Source organism: Cucurbita pepo, chromosome LG12 (assembly GCF_002806865.2).
Source record: "Cucurbita pepo subsp. pepo cultivar mu-cu-16 chromosome LG12, ASM280686v2, whole genome shotgun sequence".
NCBI lineage: Eukaryota > Viridiplantae > Streptophyta > Magnoliopsida > Cucurbitales > Cucurbitaceae > Cucurbita > Cucurbita pepo.
Window position 1 is genome coordinate 6,157,864 of NC_036649.1, and position 16,674 is coordinate 6,174,537.

The window sequence follows — 16,674 nt, forward strand, 5'->3', positions numbered from 1 at the left end:
AAAATAGTTTGTATGAATTATCGGTATGTCACTTTTAAAAGTGTAGATTCAAACCGTTTTTTTTTTTGGGAATTCAGTCAATTTCTCATCCTTACTATATATCCTGATTGTATAATTGTATTGAAATTTTATAATTGCAAAGCCAATAGCCAGTGATTGACTACAGCTACATGTTTTGATGGTATAAACAAAAAAGCATCTAATGAAGAGATTAGAGAGATTAGAGAAGAGGCTGCTAACAAAATGCCTTCTAGGTTAAAGAAAAAAAAAAGTGTTCTTCTTTTTGGATTTACATGCTGCAAATCTGTTCTTTTGTTACAGGAAGAGATTAGAGAAGAGGAAGCTCACCACTTGTATCAGCTTGAGCATGATCTCAGTTTCCCATTCCTCTGCCTGCATGAAAATTTGGAGGGGAACCACTGTTACTAAGCCCTCATCCATTACAAACAATGAACTATCAGATATGATGGTGTCTTACCAAAATGAATCCTTTTTTTCCTGCGCTAATAGTTCTTCAAACGATATGTCGGTAGACTCGAGATCGATCTTTTCTGTCGAGTTCTCAGATTTTTCCATTAACTCCGTGCAGCTACCAATTTCCAGCATCTGGACCATCAGAAGGTTGGTTCAGAGCAATCATCAGCTCTGGCTGTTGCATTATTCTCAATAACAATTTGAAGTGTGTATGAAAAGAGAGAGAGCAAAACGAAGGGAAGAAGATATCCTATTTTATAACTTCAACTAACGGCATAAACCCACCGCTAGTAGATATTGTCCTCTTTGGGCTTTCCCTCTTTGGACTTCCCCTTTCGGGGTTTCCCTCAAGGGTTTAGAATTTAATGATTAGGGTTTTTAGCGGTGGGCTTGGACTCTTACAATTATGGGAAAAGGGTGACAGAATCGGAAGGGCGATAACTATATTCGGGGGATGGGATTCAGAGGCTACAACAGACTAGTACGCACTTTTGAGCTTCCCCTCAAGGGTTTAGGGTTAAATGATCAGGGTTTTTAGCGGTGGGCTTGGACTCTTACAATTATGGGAAAATGGTGACAGAATCGGAAGGGCGATAACTATGTTCGGGGGATGGGATTCAGAGGCTACAACAGACTAGCAGCGTACTTTCCAACGTCTAGGAAGCATCGGCAGCGAAAAACGGTGCAAATGAAGCAAGTGGGGTAGCAGCAATACCTTTTTGTATGCTGGAGAGAGTTTAAGCTGTTGTTGAAGCCAGTTAAAAACAAAGGTATCCTCCTCCAGTCTTTTCTGTTCCAATTCTAACTTGTATATCTAAGACAACAACAGATCAACAAATTTGAGTATAGATGAAACATTGGGCAACATATACCAAATCATATCATGTCACCAACCTGCTGTTGAAGCCGATCGAGGGAGGATCGATCTGCCTTATAAAGCAGAGCTTTCGTTATGGTGAACTTTCGGCGGATAACATCAGCTCTGTCAGTAGAAAAAGTGTACATAGTTGGAGAGTTATGCATATAAACTCCTAAAAAATGGACACTAATATTGTTGAAGCAAAGATATGAAGCATACTTGTGCTGCAGCTTGCTTCTAGCGTTGATTAAGCAGTTGGCAAATTGTGTGACCTGCATTTGAAAGGAAAACAGAAATAAATTGCTTAGAACTCGATCTCCGATTCAGTCTCGATTTCAACTAGCGACACGAAACCAGTGGTATCGGAAAGTTATGGATAACAGGGACAGATCGAGTTTTGGACTCGAGCAGCTAAAAACTCCATATTCATCAGCTAAAACCATGAATTCTCACATAACAGAATTGTAATAGCCCAAGCCCACCGCTAGTAGATATTGTCTGCTTTGTCCTGTTACGTATCACTTTCAACTTCACGATTTTAAAACGCATCTACTAGGGAGAGGTTTCCACAACCTTATAAGGAATGTTTTATTTCCCTTTCCAATCAATGGGGACCTCACAATCCACCTCCCTTGAGCCCAGCGTACTTGCTAGCACACCGCCCAGAGCCTGTTACGTATCATTTGTAATAACTCAAGTCCACCTCTAGCAGATATTGTCCACTTTGACCCTGTTACGTATCATCGTCAGCCTCACAACGCGTCTACTAGGGAGAGGTTTCTACACCCTTATATAAGGAATGCTTCATTCCCCTCTCCAACCGTATAGGACCTCACAACAGTCGAACCAAAAACATCATTTCGTATAGATTAAGCAGATTTCAAATGGAAACTCGATGAACAACAATCATTCTACATAGGTTAGTCATTTTAGTCCAGGAATTACTCGATGTCTGTTCCTAGGCAGTCTTGCAAGCAAAAATTATGGTAATGGCAGAGTCAAAACGAACCAGAAGAACTGCTGCGGAAACTCTATTTGAAGCACAGACAATAACACAGAAGAATGATTGACAAGGTATAAGAATACAGCACCTGAGCCAACGTTAACTCCTTTGATTCCTGACACTTCATAAGTTCATCATACTGCCGTTTAATCTTCCTCTGAATCACACTAGTAGACGATGTAAATGGATACAACAAAGTCAATTCCGGCTCATCTCCGCCGTGCAGCAGGTTCGCCCTCTTCTTCTTTGCCCTCTTCTTCTTCCTCTTCCCCCCTTGCTCCTCCTGACCAGACTCTCCAAATTCCTTGTTCAAATCGAGGTCATCCTGGCCCTGTTCAACAAAGAAACTCGTCCATTTCGGAGAATCCGGCGGTAATCTCTCGAATAGAAGCGAATGAACCAAACAGGTCTGATCGATATCGATTCTCTCAGGCTCGTTCGCCTTACTGATCGTCCGCAACCTTTTACGAAGATAAAGAGAGAAACCGAGGGCGGAGAAGGTGAAGAAGACGAAGAACATGAGTAGGTCTGCTTCAGAGTAATTCGTAATCCGAAATGGGAAATCGGAGAAGAAACGGGACAAATAAGAGTGTAAAGCCGCCATTGGAGGTCTGGTTCGGATTTGAAGGTGAGAGAAGATGATTCAGTGAAATGGTGTGAAGAAGATGATTCACTCTTGATTTCATTTCCATATCGGCGAAGACGCGGCATCGAATCACGGTTTGTAAATTTAGAAGGGAGACTTGGTGGACTATTGGTCGTACGGTTCGTAACCCGACAAAGTTATTTATTTAAAATAATAATACTTTTTTCCTTAAATTTGTCCGTATTAATTTTTAGCTCACCATAAACTCATTCATTTTGTTACATCAATACCACTCTCCACAATGGTATGATATTGTTCACATTAAGCACAAGCTCTCATGGCTTTGAGCCCTTCGAACAAAGTACATCTCCCCTTAATTGAGCCTCGACTCCTTTTTCTTTTGGAGTCCTTCCCTAAATTAGCTGATGTGGGACTTTTATCCAACACCTCCCCTCGAACAAAGCACGCGTCTCCTTAATTGAGTCTTGACTCCTTTTTTTTTTCTTTGGAGTCTTCGTCACTTTTTACTATGTCTTCGAAGAGCCTCGACTGCTTTTTCTTTTAGAGCCATTGGTTCAACATGACATAACTAAGCTTAAGGCATGACTCTGATACCATATTAGATGAATACTACTCTCCACAATGCTATGATATTGTCCACTTTGAGCCTAAGCTTTTATAGCTTTGGTTTGGACTTTCAAGAGACCTCATTCCAATGGAGACAGTATCTCTTAATTATAAACTCATGATCATTCCCTAAATTAGCGAACTTTTTCATCCCACAGACTTATATTAACTTTACGAAAATTCATAAATATTAATAACAATAAATTTTAATATTATATTCTCATTCGTTTTATTAAATATATAATCTTCCCTCAAAATTGAAAAAAAAAAAGGATTTTGTCCAAATTATTATAATTTAATTGTATTTTTTCAATTGGGCTTCTAAGTGATGAATTGGATCCAAAATGAGTAATATTGGGCCTAGCCCATCCCAGCATGCCCAGTGGATGGCCCATTNAAAAAAAAAAAAAAAAAAATATATATATATATATATATATATATATATATTTGATTTAACTTTATTTATCCAATTTATTTATCTTCATTTTTAATAGATTTATTAAATATTAAAAAGACGAATAAATAAATAAACAATAAAAAAGCTAACCATTTAATACATTTAATAAATAAATAAATAAAAATAATGAAAAAAAAAAAAAGAACATTGCAGCCGAAGGCTACGGTTTACAGTAGGGCCAGGCGAAGAGCGACTGCGAGTCAACTGACGAGAACCAAAGTTGGCCGTCAAATACAAAAGACAGGAAGAAGGGGAACTCGCCCTCGTCGGAGATGAGCGGAGAAGAACCTCCCAAGCTCTACGCCAACAAACCCAAGAAAGGTACCATTCGAAACCTCCCAATCCAGTTCCCAAATTCTTAATTTTTTTTCTAAGTCTAGGCTGTTGTAGTTGCCACAAGAAGCGATCCGTTTCAATAATTCATTGCAATTATTAGGGTTTGAGTATCTTAATCAGAATCAATCGGCTTTTCGTTTTCTTTTTCCTTCTGCAAACAGCTCAGGTCAAGCAATTTCAAGAACAGCACAAAGTCATGAGCGCTTCTTCTTCTTCTTCACCGGCGCCACCAGCTTCGTCGAACACGGCAGCTACGTCTTCTTCTTCTTCTTCTTCACTGCCGCAGCCTCCGAAGGAATCATTTGCAAGGCGATATAAGTTCTTATGGCCCATGCTTTTGACCGTGAACCTTGCTGTTGGAGGTAATTTTGTGCATCAGTTTCTGGTTGTTTTGTTAATGTGTTTGATCGAGAGAGTTAGATTCCAAAACGGGAAATCGGAGACTTTGTTTAGGATTGGTACTCTCTGTTGAAATTTGTGGTGGATCAATTTCTTTAGATTTGTTCAATTCCGTTCTCTTCTTTCTGGTACACATAGGTTTGGATCTCTTAGTCATTTGTCTGCTGGGAGATGAGTCGTTTTAGTATATTTGACTGCATGGTAAAGATATGCGTGGAACAATCACAGAAAGGAAAATGGGGAACTGAATTGCTTACGACTTTTCATGTTTCTTCTGTTAGTTTTGTGTACAATAAAACATCCCACCCTAGCTATGTAGATATCTTCATTCAGAGGAGCTCTGTACGTTTTGTTGTTTAGTCACGGCGGAGTTGGGAATGATCAGTTTACGGTGTGATTCAAGAATATGTAAGCATGAAATATTGATCAGAAACTAAAACTGAGTATGTGCAATAACTTTTTTTTTTATGATTTTTATGAGATCCCATGTTAGTTGGGGAGGAGAACGAAGCATTCTTTATAAGGGTGTGGAAACCTCTCCATAGCAAATGCTTTTTAAAAACCTTGAAGGGAAGCCCGAAAGGGAAGACCCAAAGTGGACAATATCTGCTAGCCCGGCTTGAACCATTACAATTCTGTAGAATACTCTCTTGGATTGAAGGATGGTCTGCTGTGACAAGCTAGCACAGTACTACTTTCCAAGTGTCTTGGTAAATCTATACTGTGTCATGGGTTAATTGAAGTTGTTTTTTGGTAGCGAGATACATAGTAATGAGGGAGAAAGAGACGGATAGGGTGGGAATGGCCTATCAATCATTGGTGGACCTTCCCTTTAACCGGTCCCGGAGCTCTCCACTGAGTTATTTAGGTTTTGGAATTCCATCTAAGGGGGTTTCGGTTCGAAGGTTAGAAAATGTATGTAGTGCGGGTTAATATTTCTCGACTAGTTCAGGTGAAAGAGAAGGGTCATCGAGGGTACCCAGATGTCGTGAGTGGTCGAGAGGCTGGAATTGGAGTTGTCTTCAATCCAGCCATCTTTCTCTTTTTAAGTAGGCCAAAGTCGGAGGCTAAATTAGTGCCACACTATGATTAGACTGAGTGAGTTTTTCCCTCTTTATCTACATTCGTTAGAGGGAGAGGCTAGCACCAAACGCAAGGTTTTTTAAATGGGGAGGGATGATTTGATATCATCGACTCACTTTTCCAACGACGCGATCTTTTCTCTCCCGAGGAAGGGAAGACTCTTCGTTAACCTTTTTGAAAATCCTTATAGTTTTCTATCTTGCATTTGGCCTTAGGATTCTGACAGAATAAATCTCCATCCTTGGTGTTTATCATCTTCATGGTAAACACCTCAGGTGTCTCGAGCTTCAAACATTCGGTAAAGCAGCTTTGCTCCTTATTTTATTGGTCTCACAAGCACTAAGTTTAAGTCAGTTCTTTGCCCAGATAAAGAAGATGATTGTAACCTTCCACGATTTCACTCTTCAACAATTTAACCTTTCATATGTAAATAGGTGTTTGTTTGGTTCTTTCTCCTTCTTCACAAATTTAATAGTGTTATAGCACAGTAGGCTCCCTTCCTTCTTCATCCTTTAAACTTCTTGTTGTGATATGCCAATTCTACAAGAAGAAGCCCGTATTGTATTTATGATTCAATTTATACTCCACCATCACATACAAACTTTGGTACATTAGAGCCTGAGAGAGTTTATCCCTTGCCAAACATCCTCTCAAAAGTCAAATCAATCTACCATTTCAATCTTTTAATTACTTAATACAGTGTTCTTCATTTTCTTGCAATGTGACAAGAGAATGCTGGGCTTAGCTGTTCAATTTCTTTGGCATTAGTTTGTCTTCCTCTTTATCACGAGGAGGTGGTGATTCCACTATTACAGGGTTCTATCCTAAGAGGTCACAAGGGTTTTGTGGAACAACGCTGTGGGCTCAATCTTTTGGCAGTTGTGGCTCGCTAGAAACCAAAGGACATTCAAAGGGATTGAGTTGAGCATGGATTACCTATGGGACCGCATTTAGTTTTGTTCTTCCTTTGGGTGCGTCAGTTACAAACATTGTTGTAATCGTGATCGATAATTCAATACTGGTCCTCCTTGGACATAATCTAGTGTCTCAAGTTGAGATTATGATATGCATTTATTAATTCTCGATTGTCATGTTTTCTTCTCATTTCCCTTAGGGGAAGGAAAAACACTTGTTATTACGAAAGCCCTAAATGCCTAACCTAATGAAGCCAAGGTCCGCAATTTCCTCGTCCACCAGCTGTAGGTTGAGTGTCCTTTTCAAGGAAATATAGAATAACAAGAACATTCTAATAGGTTTATTCTTATTTTTCGTGGTTTGGCGGGTTGGGGCTCAGAAACTTATCATCTTGCGATCGTTTGATTCAGTAGACGTCGTTGTTTTTAGGAACATTTTCTTGCTTTTGCATAAGCTGATATAAGTCTTTTAACTGTGTAGCTTATCTGTTTATGAGGACAAAGAAGCAAGATGAACAAGTAACTGAAGAAGAGGCTGCCCCGGATTCAGCGAAAACTGCCAAGATAGCTGCCCCTGTTGTTGAGGAATCATTTGCCAAACCAGCCATTGTGGAGCCTGTGAAGGTAAGAGAACCAATTCCAGTGGACCAGCAGCGTGAACTTTTCAAGTGGATTTTGGAAGAGAAACGCAAGATAAAGCCGAAGGATCGTGAAGAGAAGAAACGCATCGATGAAGAGAAAGCAATTCTCAAAGAGTTCATCCGAGCAAAATCTATTCCTAACCTTTAAACTTTCCAAATGCAGCACCCAAGCAAACATATTGACTGTTTTAACATTGCTGATGGAATCTGAATTGTTGATTTCTGTGGTCCTAAAAGGATATTGTTCGTTTCGAATCGGGATGAACATGGTTGCATCCACAAAACCAGTGACAAAATTCGTTAGGCCTACAGAATTGACAGAACCTTCAGTTTTGAGGGAAAGAATAGGCAGCCCTTTTGGTGTCTGTGTTTGCCTTTAGTGTAGGTTCTGTAGGTTGTATGAGGAGAAGCGTCCACTTTATTAGAACCCAAGTTGAGAGAAAAAGCCAAGGGAACAACATATGCAACTTGAAGAGTTCACGTGGGCAGAATGAAATAATGCACCATCTTCTTCCCAAATGGATTTGGACTTATCCAATGTGTGGTGAGATTTCTCTATCTGCATGCATAAACCTCCAAAACCCAAACTGAATGCAACTTCCAATGGGTCAAGTTTTTGGTGCTCTTTTTGGAATATTTTAGTCTTTCTATATAGTCTGTCATAAGCTCCTTCCAATGTACCTACTGTAGGCTCCATGCTTCAAAAAGAATCAGGGGGTTAATGAAATGATGCTGTTAAATAAACAAGCCACCCCTTTAAAGCAAAATGGCTATCGAAAAGCGGGTCTTTCCTCTTCTAACGGTGGTGGGTTTGAGTTATTACAAAAAAATGCGTCAACTAGGGAGAGGTTTCCGCACCCCTATAAGGAATACTTCGTTTCCCTTTTCAACTGATGTGGGATCTCACAATCTAGCCCCGTTTGTAACTATTGTGAGATCCCATATCTGTTGGAGAGGGAAACGAAACATTTCTTATAAGGGTGTGGAAACTTCTCCCTAGTAGACGCGTTTTAAAGCTGTGAGGTTGATGGCCATATGTAACGGGCCAAAGCGGACAATGTATACTTGTAGTGGGCTAGGGCCGTTACAAATGGTATTAGAGCCAGACACTGAGTGGTGTGTCAACGAGGACGTTGAGTCCCCAAGGGGGTTGGATTGTGAGACCCTAGAACGAAACTTTCCTTAAAAGGGTGTGGAAACATCTCTCTAACAAACGTATTTTTGAACTGTGAGACTAACGACGATATATAATAGGTCAAAATGGATAATATCTACTAGCGGTGGAATTAAACACAGGGTACAAGAGTGAAGAGAGATTCTTGGAAGTGTAAATGTGCAACAAAAAGAGATGGGTTTAAAATATATTCCCTCCTTTTTCTAATCTTTTGTGAAAGAAACAACCATTTCCCATCCCCCAACAAATGGTAATAAAATACAAAGAAATGGGTTTTGAAGTGAATGAAAAAGGGTATCAGACGTGCATCAGTACCTAACAAACTGAGAATCAACCATGCCCTCACTTGAAAGGCAGCCCTTGTTGCTATCTGCAGTAAGTACTTGCATTTGTATAATGAGAATGAACTGTGGATGGGACAGAAGACTAAAAAGGAGAGGGGTTTTCTAGGCGTAGGAGGACAAAAGTTGAGTGTAGGGGATGATGATGATGATGAGAGAATGTGGTGTGGTTGGAGTCAATTGATTCTTGCATGAGGCTGCCCAGCTAACACCTTTCATTTGGTGCTATAATCATATAGCTGTGGGGACTAACTACAAACCTTATTTAATTCCCTCTTTAAACTCTTAATCATTGTTCTAAATCTAAATCAATAAAAGCTTCATTTCTAGTCATTGATTGCTTTAGAATACAATCATTATCTGTTCATTAAACAATTCCTTGTATTTAGACTCATGAATTGATATGAACTGATATGAACTGATATCCATGTCATTTTAGCTCTCTGTCTTTCTCTGCTGCACGCGTGCACATACACATGGAAACTCATTCTTCAATCATTTGAATGTGAAAAGATGTGGTCAGAGCTGTGGTGATGATGGTTAACCATATTTAAGAGAACCACACACAGAAAAGCCTGGCAGGCAGGGCGGCAGAGCAAATCTTTGTCCAAAATGGACAGTTTCTGGGATGTTTTGGTACTGACAGCCATTTTTTTGACCATCATTCTTCTCTATAGGAACTGCTTTAGCCTTCTCAGATCAAAGCTCTGCAGCCACCTCCCTTTGGGTTCTCTTGGCTGGCCTTTCATTGGTGAAACGCTCGAGTTCATCGCTTGCGCTTATTCGGACCGCCCCGAAGCCTTCATGGACAAGCGTCGTCGCCTGTAAGTTATATGCAAAAACCAAATGATGCTTAGTTTCTCTTATGAATGGAGGGTTCATTTTTGTATGCAGGTATGGGAAGGTGTTCAAGTCACATGTTTTTGGAAGTCCTACCATTGTTTCTACTGATGCAGAAGTTAGTAAGTTCATTCTGCAAAGTGATGCCAAGGCTTTTGTACCGTGTTATCCCAAATCTTTGACGGAATTGATGGGGAAATCTTCTATTTTGCTGATAAATGGGAGCTTGCAGAAGAGGATTCATGGTCTTGTAGGAGCTTTCTTCAAGTCTTCATATCTCAAAGCTCAAATAACTAAGGATATGGAGTGTTATGTCAAATTAGCTATGGCGAATTGGAGTGAGAACAGTCCTGTTTACCTTCAAGATGAAACCAAAAATGTCAGCTCTCTCTCTCTCTCCCTCTCTCCCTCTTTACCTGATTTGAGTGAATCATTCATGTCTAAATAACCCTTTCGAGCTTCCCCTTAAGGTTTTGTTTTAAAACGCGTATGCTAGGGAGAGGTTTCCACACCCTTATAAAGAATGTTTCGTTCTACTCCCCAACCGATATGGGATCTCACAATCCACCCCCTTTGAGGCTTAGCGTCCTTGCTGGGATTCGTTCCCTTCTCCAATCGATGTGGGACCTCCCCAATCCACCTCCTTTGGGTCTCAGTGTCCACCCCTCTTCAGGGCTCAGCCTCCTCGTTGGCACATTGCTTAGTGTCTAGCTCTGATACTATTTGTAACAACTCAAGCTCACCGCTAGTAGTTATTGTCCTCTTTACGCGTCTACTAGGGAGAGGTTTCTACACCCTTATAAAAAATGGTTCGTTCTCCTCCCTAATCGATGTGGGATCTCATAATGCACCCCCCTTCTGCGCCCAGCGTTCTCGGCACTCGTTCCCTTCTCCAATCGATGTGGCACTTCCTCAATCCACCCCCTTTTGAGTCTAGCGTCCTTGCTGGTACACTGCCTCATATCCACCCCTTTCAGGGCTCAACCTCCTCGCAGGCACATTGTCCAGTGTCTGGCTCTAATAACATTTGCAACAACCCAAGCCCACCTCTAGCAAATATTGTCCTCTTTACGCGTCTGCTAGGGATAGGTTTCTACACCCTTACAAAGAATGCTTCGTTCTCCTCCCCAACCAGGGATCTCACAATTATGTTCAAATCATATTATCCAAAGAATTTACCTATGTAATCATTTTTAGCTATCATTTTCCTGTTCATAAAGTTACTAAATGAACTCCTTTTGTCTCCAGATTTCCTTTCAAGTATTAGTAAAGATATTGATTAGTTTAAATCCTGGTCAAAGGATGGAGTTTGTCAAGCAACAGTTCCAAGAATTCATCGCTGGGCTTATGGCTTTGCCAGTGAACATACCAGGCAGCAGGCTTTACCAATCGTTGCAGGCAAGTTGGATAGTAAAAGCTTTACTATCTTCCTTCACTATCACCATTTTCCTGATGGAGCTTCCTTTTATGCTTGAATTACAGGCCAAAAGGGCCATGGTTAAACTAGTTAAGAAGATCATACAAGAAAGAAGAAGCTGTGGAAGTTCCCCAGTGGCTGTCCCACAAGATGTCATGGAAGTTTTGCTCAAAGATGAAAGTGACCTACTAACAGATGATCTTATAGCAGAGAACATGATTGATATGATGATTCCTGGGGAAGATTCAGTGCCAATCTTGATGACTCTTGCAGTAAAGTACCTCTCGGATTGCCCCGAGGCACTTCAACAGTTAACGGTACGCTACGTTCTTAACAACTCTCGATCTTTTTGGTTCGAACCACTTCGAAAGAAAATAACCTCACTTTCCTTTCCATTTTAACAGTGTCCCTATCAGCCATGTCCCTCGTAAGTTAAATTATGCAAAGTTCCTTAGAACTTTCCGTTCTTTCAAAAGTTGCAATATTATTTTTGATTTTTCATGAACGTGTCAAAACTACTCTGGAAGTAGAAATCCATTAGAATGCAGGACAAAATTGAGACTTAGAATAGTGGAAAAATGACCCAAAATAGACCTTACGTAACAGCTCAAGCCTCACAATCCACCCCCTTGGAGGCATAACGTTCTTGCTGACGCACCGCCCGGTGTCTGGCTCTGATACCATTTGTAACAGCTCAAGCCCACCGCTAGTAGATATTGTCTGCTTTGGCCCGTTATGTATCATTGTCAGCCTCACGGTTTTATCACATCAGTTGGAGAGGAGAACGAAGCATTCCTTATAAGGATGAGAAACCTCTCTCTAGTGGATTCGTTTATAACCGTGAGGCTGACAGCAATACGTAACGGACCAAAGCGGACAATATCTATTAGCGGTGGGCTTGGACTGTTACAAATTATGACCCGAGCACTGCCAGCTAAGTTAACTGCATAGATTATTGTGTATCAGTAGCAGTTTAGTGTAAAGAAAATGTTGCTGTTCTTTGAGTTGTTTGATTAGTTGTTAAACCATATGGGTGCTTGAACTGATATCAGGAGGAAAACTTGAAGATGAAAAGGCTGAAAGAGCAGGCAGGAGAGGCATTGCATTGGAGCGATTACCTATCAATGCCATTTACACAGAATGTAATGCATTAAGCTTTTGATGAACTAGAAAGAAAAGGGTAGTTTAGTTGCAGTATGAATGAACACTTTGAGTCATGGTTTGATTTGAACAGGTGATCACAGAGACATTAAGGATGGGAAACATCATAATTGGTGTCATGAGGAAGGCCATGAAAGACATGAACATAAAAGGATATCTAATACCCAAAGGCTGGTCGGTGCTTACCTACTTTAGATCCGTTCATCTTGATGACAGTCACTATCACTGCCCTTACAAGTTCAATCCATGGAGGTGGCAAGTAAGAATAGAAACCGAAACGTCTCTTTATTCTAATCGTTTCTAAATTTGTGCTCAAATGAGGATCTGTGAGATCTCACGTCGGTTGGAGGGGGGAATGAATTATTGTTTATAAGGGTGTGGAAACCTCTGTTTAGTAGACGCGTTTTAAAACCTTAAAAGGAAGTCTTTGAAGGGAAAGCTCAGAGAGGACAATATCTGCTAGTGGTGGGCTTGAGCTATTACACATGGTATCAGTGTTAGACACTGGGTGGTGTGCTAGCGAGGACGTTGGGCCCCCAAAAGGGGTGGATTGTGAGATCCCACATCGGTTAGAGAAGGGAACGAAGCATTTCTTATAAGGGTGTAGAAACCTCTCCCTAGCAGACATGTTTTAAAATCTTGAGGGGAAGCCCTTGAAGGTAAAGCTTAAAGAGAACGATATCTGTTAACGGTGGGCTTGGGCTATTACAAGTGGTATTAGAGCCAGATATCAGGCGGTGTGCTAGCGAGGACGCTGGGACCCAAGGGGGGTGGATTGTGAAATCCTCCATCGGTTGGAGAGGGGAACGAAACATTTCTTATAAGGGTGTACAAATCTCTCCCTAGAAGACACATTTTAAAATCTCTAGGGGAAGCCCTTAAAGGGAAGCCCAAAGAAGACGATATCTGCTAGTGGTGGGCTTGGGCTATTACAAATAATATCAAAGTCAGATACCGGGTAGTGTGCCAACGAGGACGCTGGACACCCAAGGGGGGTGGATTGTGAGATCTCACATCGGTTGGAGAGGGGAATGAAGCGTTCCTTATAAAGGTGTGGAAACCTCTCCCTAGCAAATACACTTTAAAACCTTGAGGGGAAGCCCGTGAAGGGAAAGTCTAAAGAAGACAATATCCACTAACGATGGGCTTAGGCTTGGGCTGTTACACATCCCAAAAACTTTATTTTGAAAAACCATGTCTCCCTAACGGCTCTGTGACTCAACAGGACAGAGACTTGAGTAGTTGTAATTTCACTCCATTTGGAGGTGGACAAAGACTATGCCCTGGACTTGACTTAGCCAGGCTTGAAGCTTCCATCTTCCTTCACCACTTCGTCACTCGCTTCAGGTACCTCGCTCGTTACATCACTTTCCCATCTCAACTCATTCACGACATTTCTAAGTGCTTAAAAAAACGTTTTTAAACACTTGAAAAGTCATTCTAAGTAGGTCCCATGTTTCGTTTTCTTTCATTACGCTCGTAGCAGCTGACTCTACTAAAACTAACCCCATAAATGGTACATTACACAGATGGGTAGCTGAGGAAGATAGAATCATAAACTTCCCCACAGTGAGGATGAAGAACAGGATGCCAGTTTGGGTGAAGCAAAGAAAGGACCCATGACAATGGCTAGGGGAGCTGCCTTTTTAGCTAAACAAAGCACAAGCTCAATTAACTTCACCAACTACATAACAACCAAGAAGAAAAACAGTTTGAACGCCCGTTGTGACTGATAAAAAGTATCACTCAACACGGTTCGTAGTTTACGTGCGTGCTTGTTACTGATTGTAAATGACGTGTGTGTAGGGTGTACCTATTTGAACTGATAGTAGCCCGTCTTAACAAGTAATGTATAATACAGTACTTTTAGCCGAATAGTAAACACGAACGTGAAAACTTAGAGAATGCAGAATTCAGAAGCAATGACATCGTCCACACGCAGTGGATCATCTTCAAACGAGATTGAAACAAGAATTTCTTGGAAATCCTACAAGATCCATTCATTTTTTATGGTAATCTATGCCTTTGAACACGAGAAGCTAGATCATGGACAACTAAATTGTCTCGTGTTTTGAATGTTTTTAAAATCATATTTTAATGGGAGAGAAGGTTTCTTCCATGGTAATTTATTTTTTTTTTATGTTTTTATGTTTGTGTAATAGTAATGATATTTGAAAGAGAGATCATTATGTAATACTAAAATTATCATAATAACAATTTTTTTTTAATTCTTTTTGTCCTTTTGAAAAATATTTAAAATAGAGTTTTATTAAATATAAAATTTATATTTATATTTATATTTAATAGAGCAAATAAAGTTTAAAAATTTAGAATTTATTAAGAATCTTTTCAAAATATATTATATACTATTTTAAAAGTCAGATTAAATAGATAAAATTTAAAAATTATAATTATAATTTTTTAAGTTATCTCTTAATATAGTAAATTATCTAAAAAAATATTCTATATTTTAAAAAATTTAAATGATCCTAATTAAANTTTTTTTTTTTTTTTTTTTTTTTTTAATGGAAACTAAAAGTTTTAAAAAAATTTAATTTTTTTTTTATTAATTTCAAAAATACCTTTAAATTTTTTTAAAAAAAATTAAATAAAATATTTATGAACTTTAAAAAATAAGATAATCTATTTTTAAACTCGAGTATTTTTAAGTAAAAAATTAATAATTTCATTAAAAAAAAAAATTATTATTTATTGTCATTCGTACCCCAACATTTTATTGTTATTCCTAATTTACCCAAACAATCAGACAAATCCAGTTCTTAGGTTCCAACTACTCACCGACGAACCCTTTCATCCGTCGGTCACGAGTTCCGCGACCTTTCTCCTTCCTCTCCGTCGTCTTCCCCTAATATCCTCTCCAAATTGCCGGAATCTCCGCCGCTCCGATGACCACCTACGGTACAATCCCCACCTCCGCCGCTCCTGGAACCTCCTCCAACCTCGAATTCTTCTCCCGCGGTAAACAGCGTCTCGAAGCCGGTTTCGCCACTCGTGCTCCATGGAGGCTCATGTTCGATTTCCACTCCTTCACTCTCCCTTTCAACTTCCGCGACACTTTCTCTCGCGTCAAAACCAACATTGCCTACTTCCGTATGAATTATGCAATCATCGTCCTCTTCATCCTCTTCTTGAGCCTCCTGTGGCATCCGATCTCCCTCATAGTCTTCACCGCCATGCTTGCCGTTTGGTTGTTCCTCTACTTCCTTCGCGACGAGCCTCTGATCCTCCTCGGCCGTTTGATTGACGATCGAGTGGTTTTGGCTGTGCTGTCAGTGTTCACACTTGTGTTCTTGTTTCTGACCAACGCGACGCTCAATATCCTGTTGTCGATTCTGATCGGCGCTGTGCTGGTGCTGATCCACGCCGCTGTGAGGAAGACGGATGATCTGTTCTTGGATGAAGAAGCTACAGCAGTCTTCACCGTCGGTTCGCGTGCTCCTGGATCTTCAATTTCCGGTTATTCACCGTAATGTTTAATTTGATTTCATCAATCATTTCGAATGAAATTAGTAGTTCTTTATTCATCTTTTTTCTAGTTTTGAGTTCGTTCAATCATCTTCTACGGAATCCATCATCCAATAGAGGAAAAATTCATTAGTCTTGAAGTCGAAGAGAATTGGATTTTCTCTCATTCAAGCAGAATTTGGGGATTTGATCTCCACTAGAACCACCTCGAAATCGATTTAGGGTTTCTTTTTTAGTGAATGAGATGGAAATAGAAACAAACTACGCTCGAAATCATTTTTAGAAAATTTCAATAATTACTTATCAACTTACAAACACTTCATATACATAAATTTCTTTGCAACTTCGTCAAATTGAACACGAAAATTTGATAATCGTTTCAGTTTTTTCAGATTCTCTGTATTCAATGTGGAAAATAGTATGATGTTCTTTATGTCTAGGTTAGGTAGACCCATCTCATAGACACTCTGTAACTATCCATATAATGTTATTCGTTCTTACTCTACTCGTTAGGGGTGAGCATCGATCGATAAGTGTCAATTTTAGGCACAATTGACACTAGAAAACCTACCTATCAATTTTAATCAGTTGGTAGTTAGACGGTTTTATAGTCATATATGTCCGAGTCAATGTAACATTTGTTGGACTAACTTGTCAATTTGTCTCACAAAGAGAAGATTTGACGTATATCAAAATTTATTCTACATCAGAACCGTCCAGGTCGATCTCGGCTACATATACCAACCCCATGGCCCAAGAGGGCCCTCGTGGGCGTCGACCATCGTACGAAGAGAGCTAGCTCATCAGGGTCAGGGTCGGTTTCCATTGTTGGTTATGCAGGCTCGATGCATCCCAAGATTCTCGATGAGTTCAACC

At 40.0% G+C, this 16,674-nt stretch overlaps 2 protein-coding genes and 1 pseudogene across 4 annotated transcripts; 2 read left to right on the forward strand and 1 right to left on the reverse strand.

Moving 5' to 3' along the window:
* Positions 1–236: 236 nt before the first annotated feature.
* LOC111806840 lies at positions 237–3,066 on the reverse strand. Of its 2 annotated transcripts, XM_023692336.1 has the most exons (6): positions 2,425–3,065; positions 1,553–1,605; positions 1,369–1,456; positions 1,190–1,288; positions 479–606; positions 237–393 (listed from the first exon to the last, which is right to left on the reverse strand). In XM_023692336.1, exons 1-6 carry the CDS (start codon positions 2,938–2,940, stop codon positions 357–359), a joined length of 921 nt encoding a protein of 306 aa, XP_023548104.1. In that variant the 5' UTR covers positions 2,941–3,065; the 3' UTR covers positions 237–356. The 2 variants fall into 2 exon arrangements, with proteins under 2 accessions (XP_023548104.1, XP_023548105.1); XM_023692337.1 differs by lacking the exon at positions 237–393 and having other exon boundaries at positions 491–649; positions 2,425–3,066.
* A 1,095-nt stretch (positions 3,067–4,161) lies between these two features.
* LOC111806841 lies at positions 4,162–8,013 on the forward strand. 2 transcript variants are annotated; one of them, XM_023692338.1, is made up of 3 exons: positions 4,162–4,327; positions 4,504–4,704; positions 7,220–8,013. In XM_023692338.1, exons 1-3 carry the CDS (start codon positions 4,279–4,281, stop codon positions 7,525–7,527), a joined length of 558 nt encoding a protein of 185 aa, XP_023548106.1. In that variant the 5' UTR covers positions 4,162–4,278; the 3' UTR covers positions 7,528–8,013. The 2 variants fall into 2 exon arrangements, with proteins under 2 accessions (XP_023548106.1, XP_023548107.1); XM_023692339.1 differs by having other exon boundaries at positions 4,167–4,327; positions 4,509–4,704.
* A 514-nt stretch (positions 8,014–8,527) lies between these two features.
* LOC111806843 lies at positions 8,528–15,857 on the forward strand (annotated as a pseudogene).
* The last annotated feature ends 817 nt before the right edge of the window (positions 15,858–16,674 follow it).

What these genes read in the sequence shown, in the direction of transcription:
- LOC111806840 (XM_023692336.1), bottom strand. Translation starts at nt 2,940, where the DNA reads ATGGCGGCTTTACACTCTTATTTGTCCCGTTTCTTCTCCGATTTCCCA. An exon ending in AGGAGTTAACGTTGGCTCAG is followed by an intron (nt 1,606 to 2,424) that starts GTGCTGTATTCT and finishes TTTCAAATGCAG; the next exon opens with GTCACACAATTTGCCAACTG. An exon ending in TCTCTCCAGCATACAAAAAG is followed by an intron (nt 607 to 1,189) that starts GTATTGCTGCTA and finishes CTGATGGTCCAG; the next exon opens with ATGCTGGAAATTGGTAGCTG.
- LOC111806841 (XM_023692338.1), top strand. Translation starts at nt 4,279, where the DNA reads ATGAGCGGAGAAGAACCTCCCAAGCTCTACGCCAACAAACCCAAGAAA. An exon ending in CGCCAACAAACCCAAGAAAG is followed by an intron (nt 4,328 to 4,503) that starts GTACCATTCGAA and finishes TTCTGCAAACAG; the next exon opens with CTCAGGTCAAGCAATTTCAA. An exon ending in CGTGAACCTTGCTGTTGGAG is followed by an intron (nt 4,705 to 7,219) that starts GTAATTTTGTGC and finishes TTAACTGTGTAG; the next exon opens with CTTATCTGTTTATGAGGACA.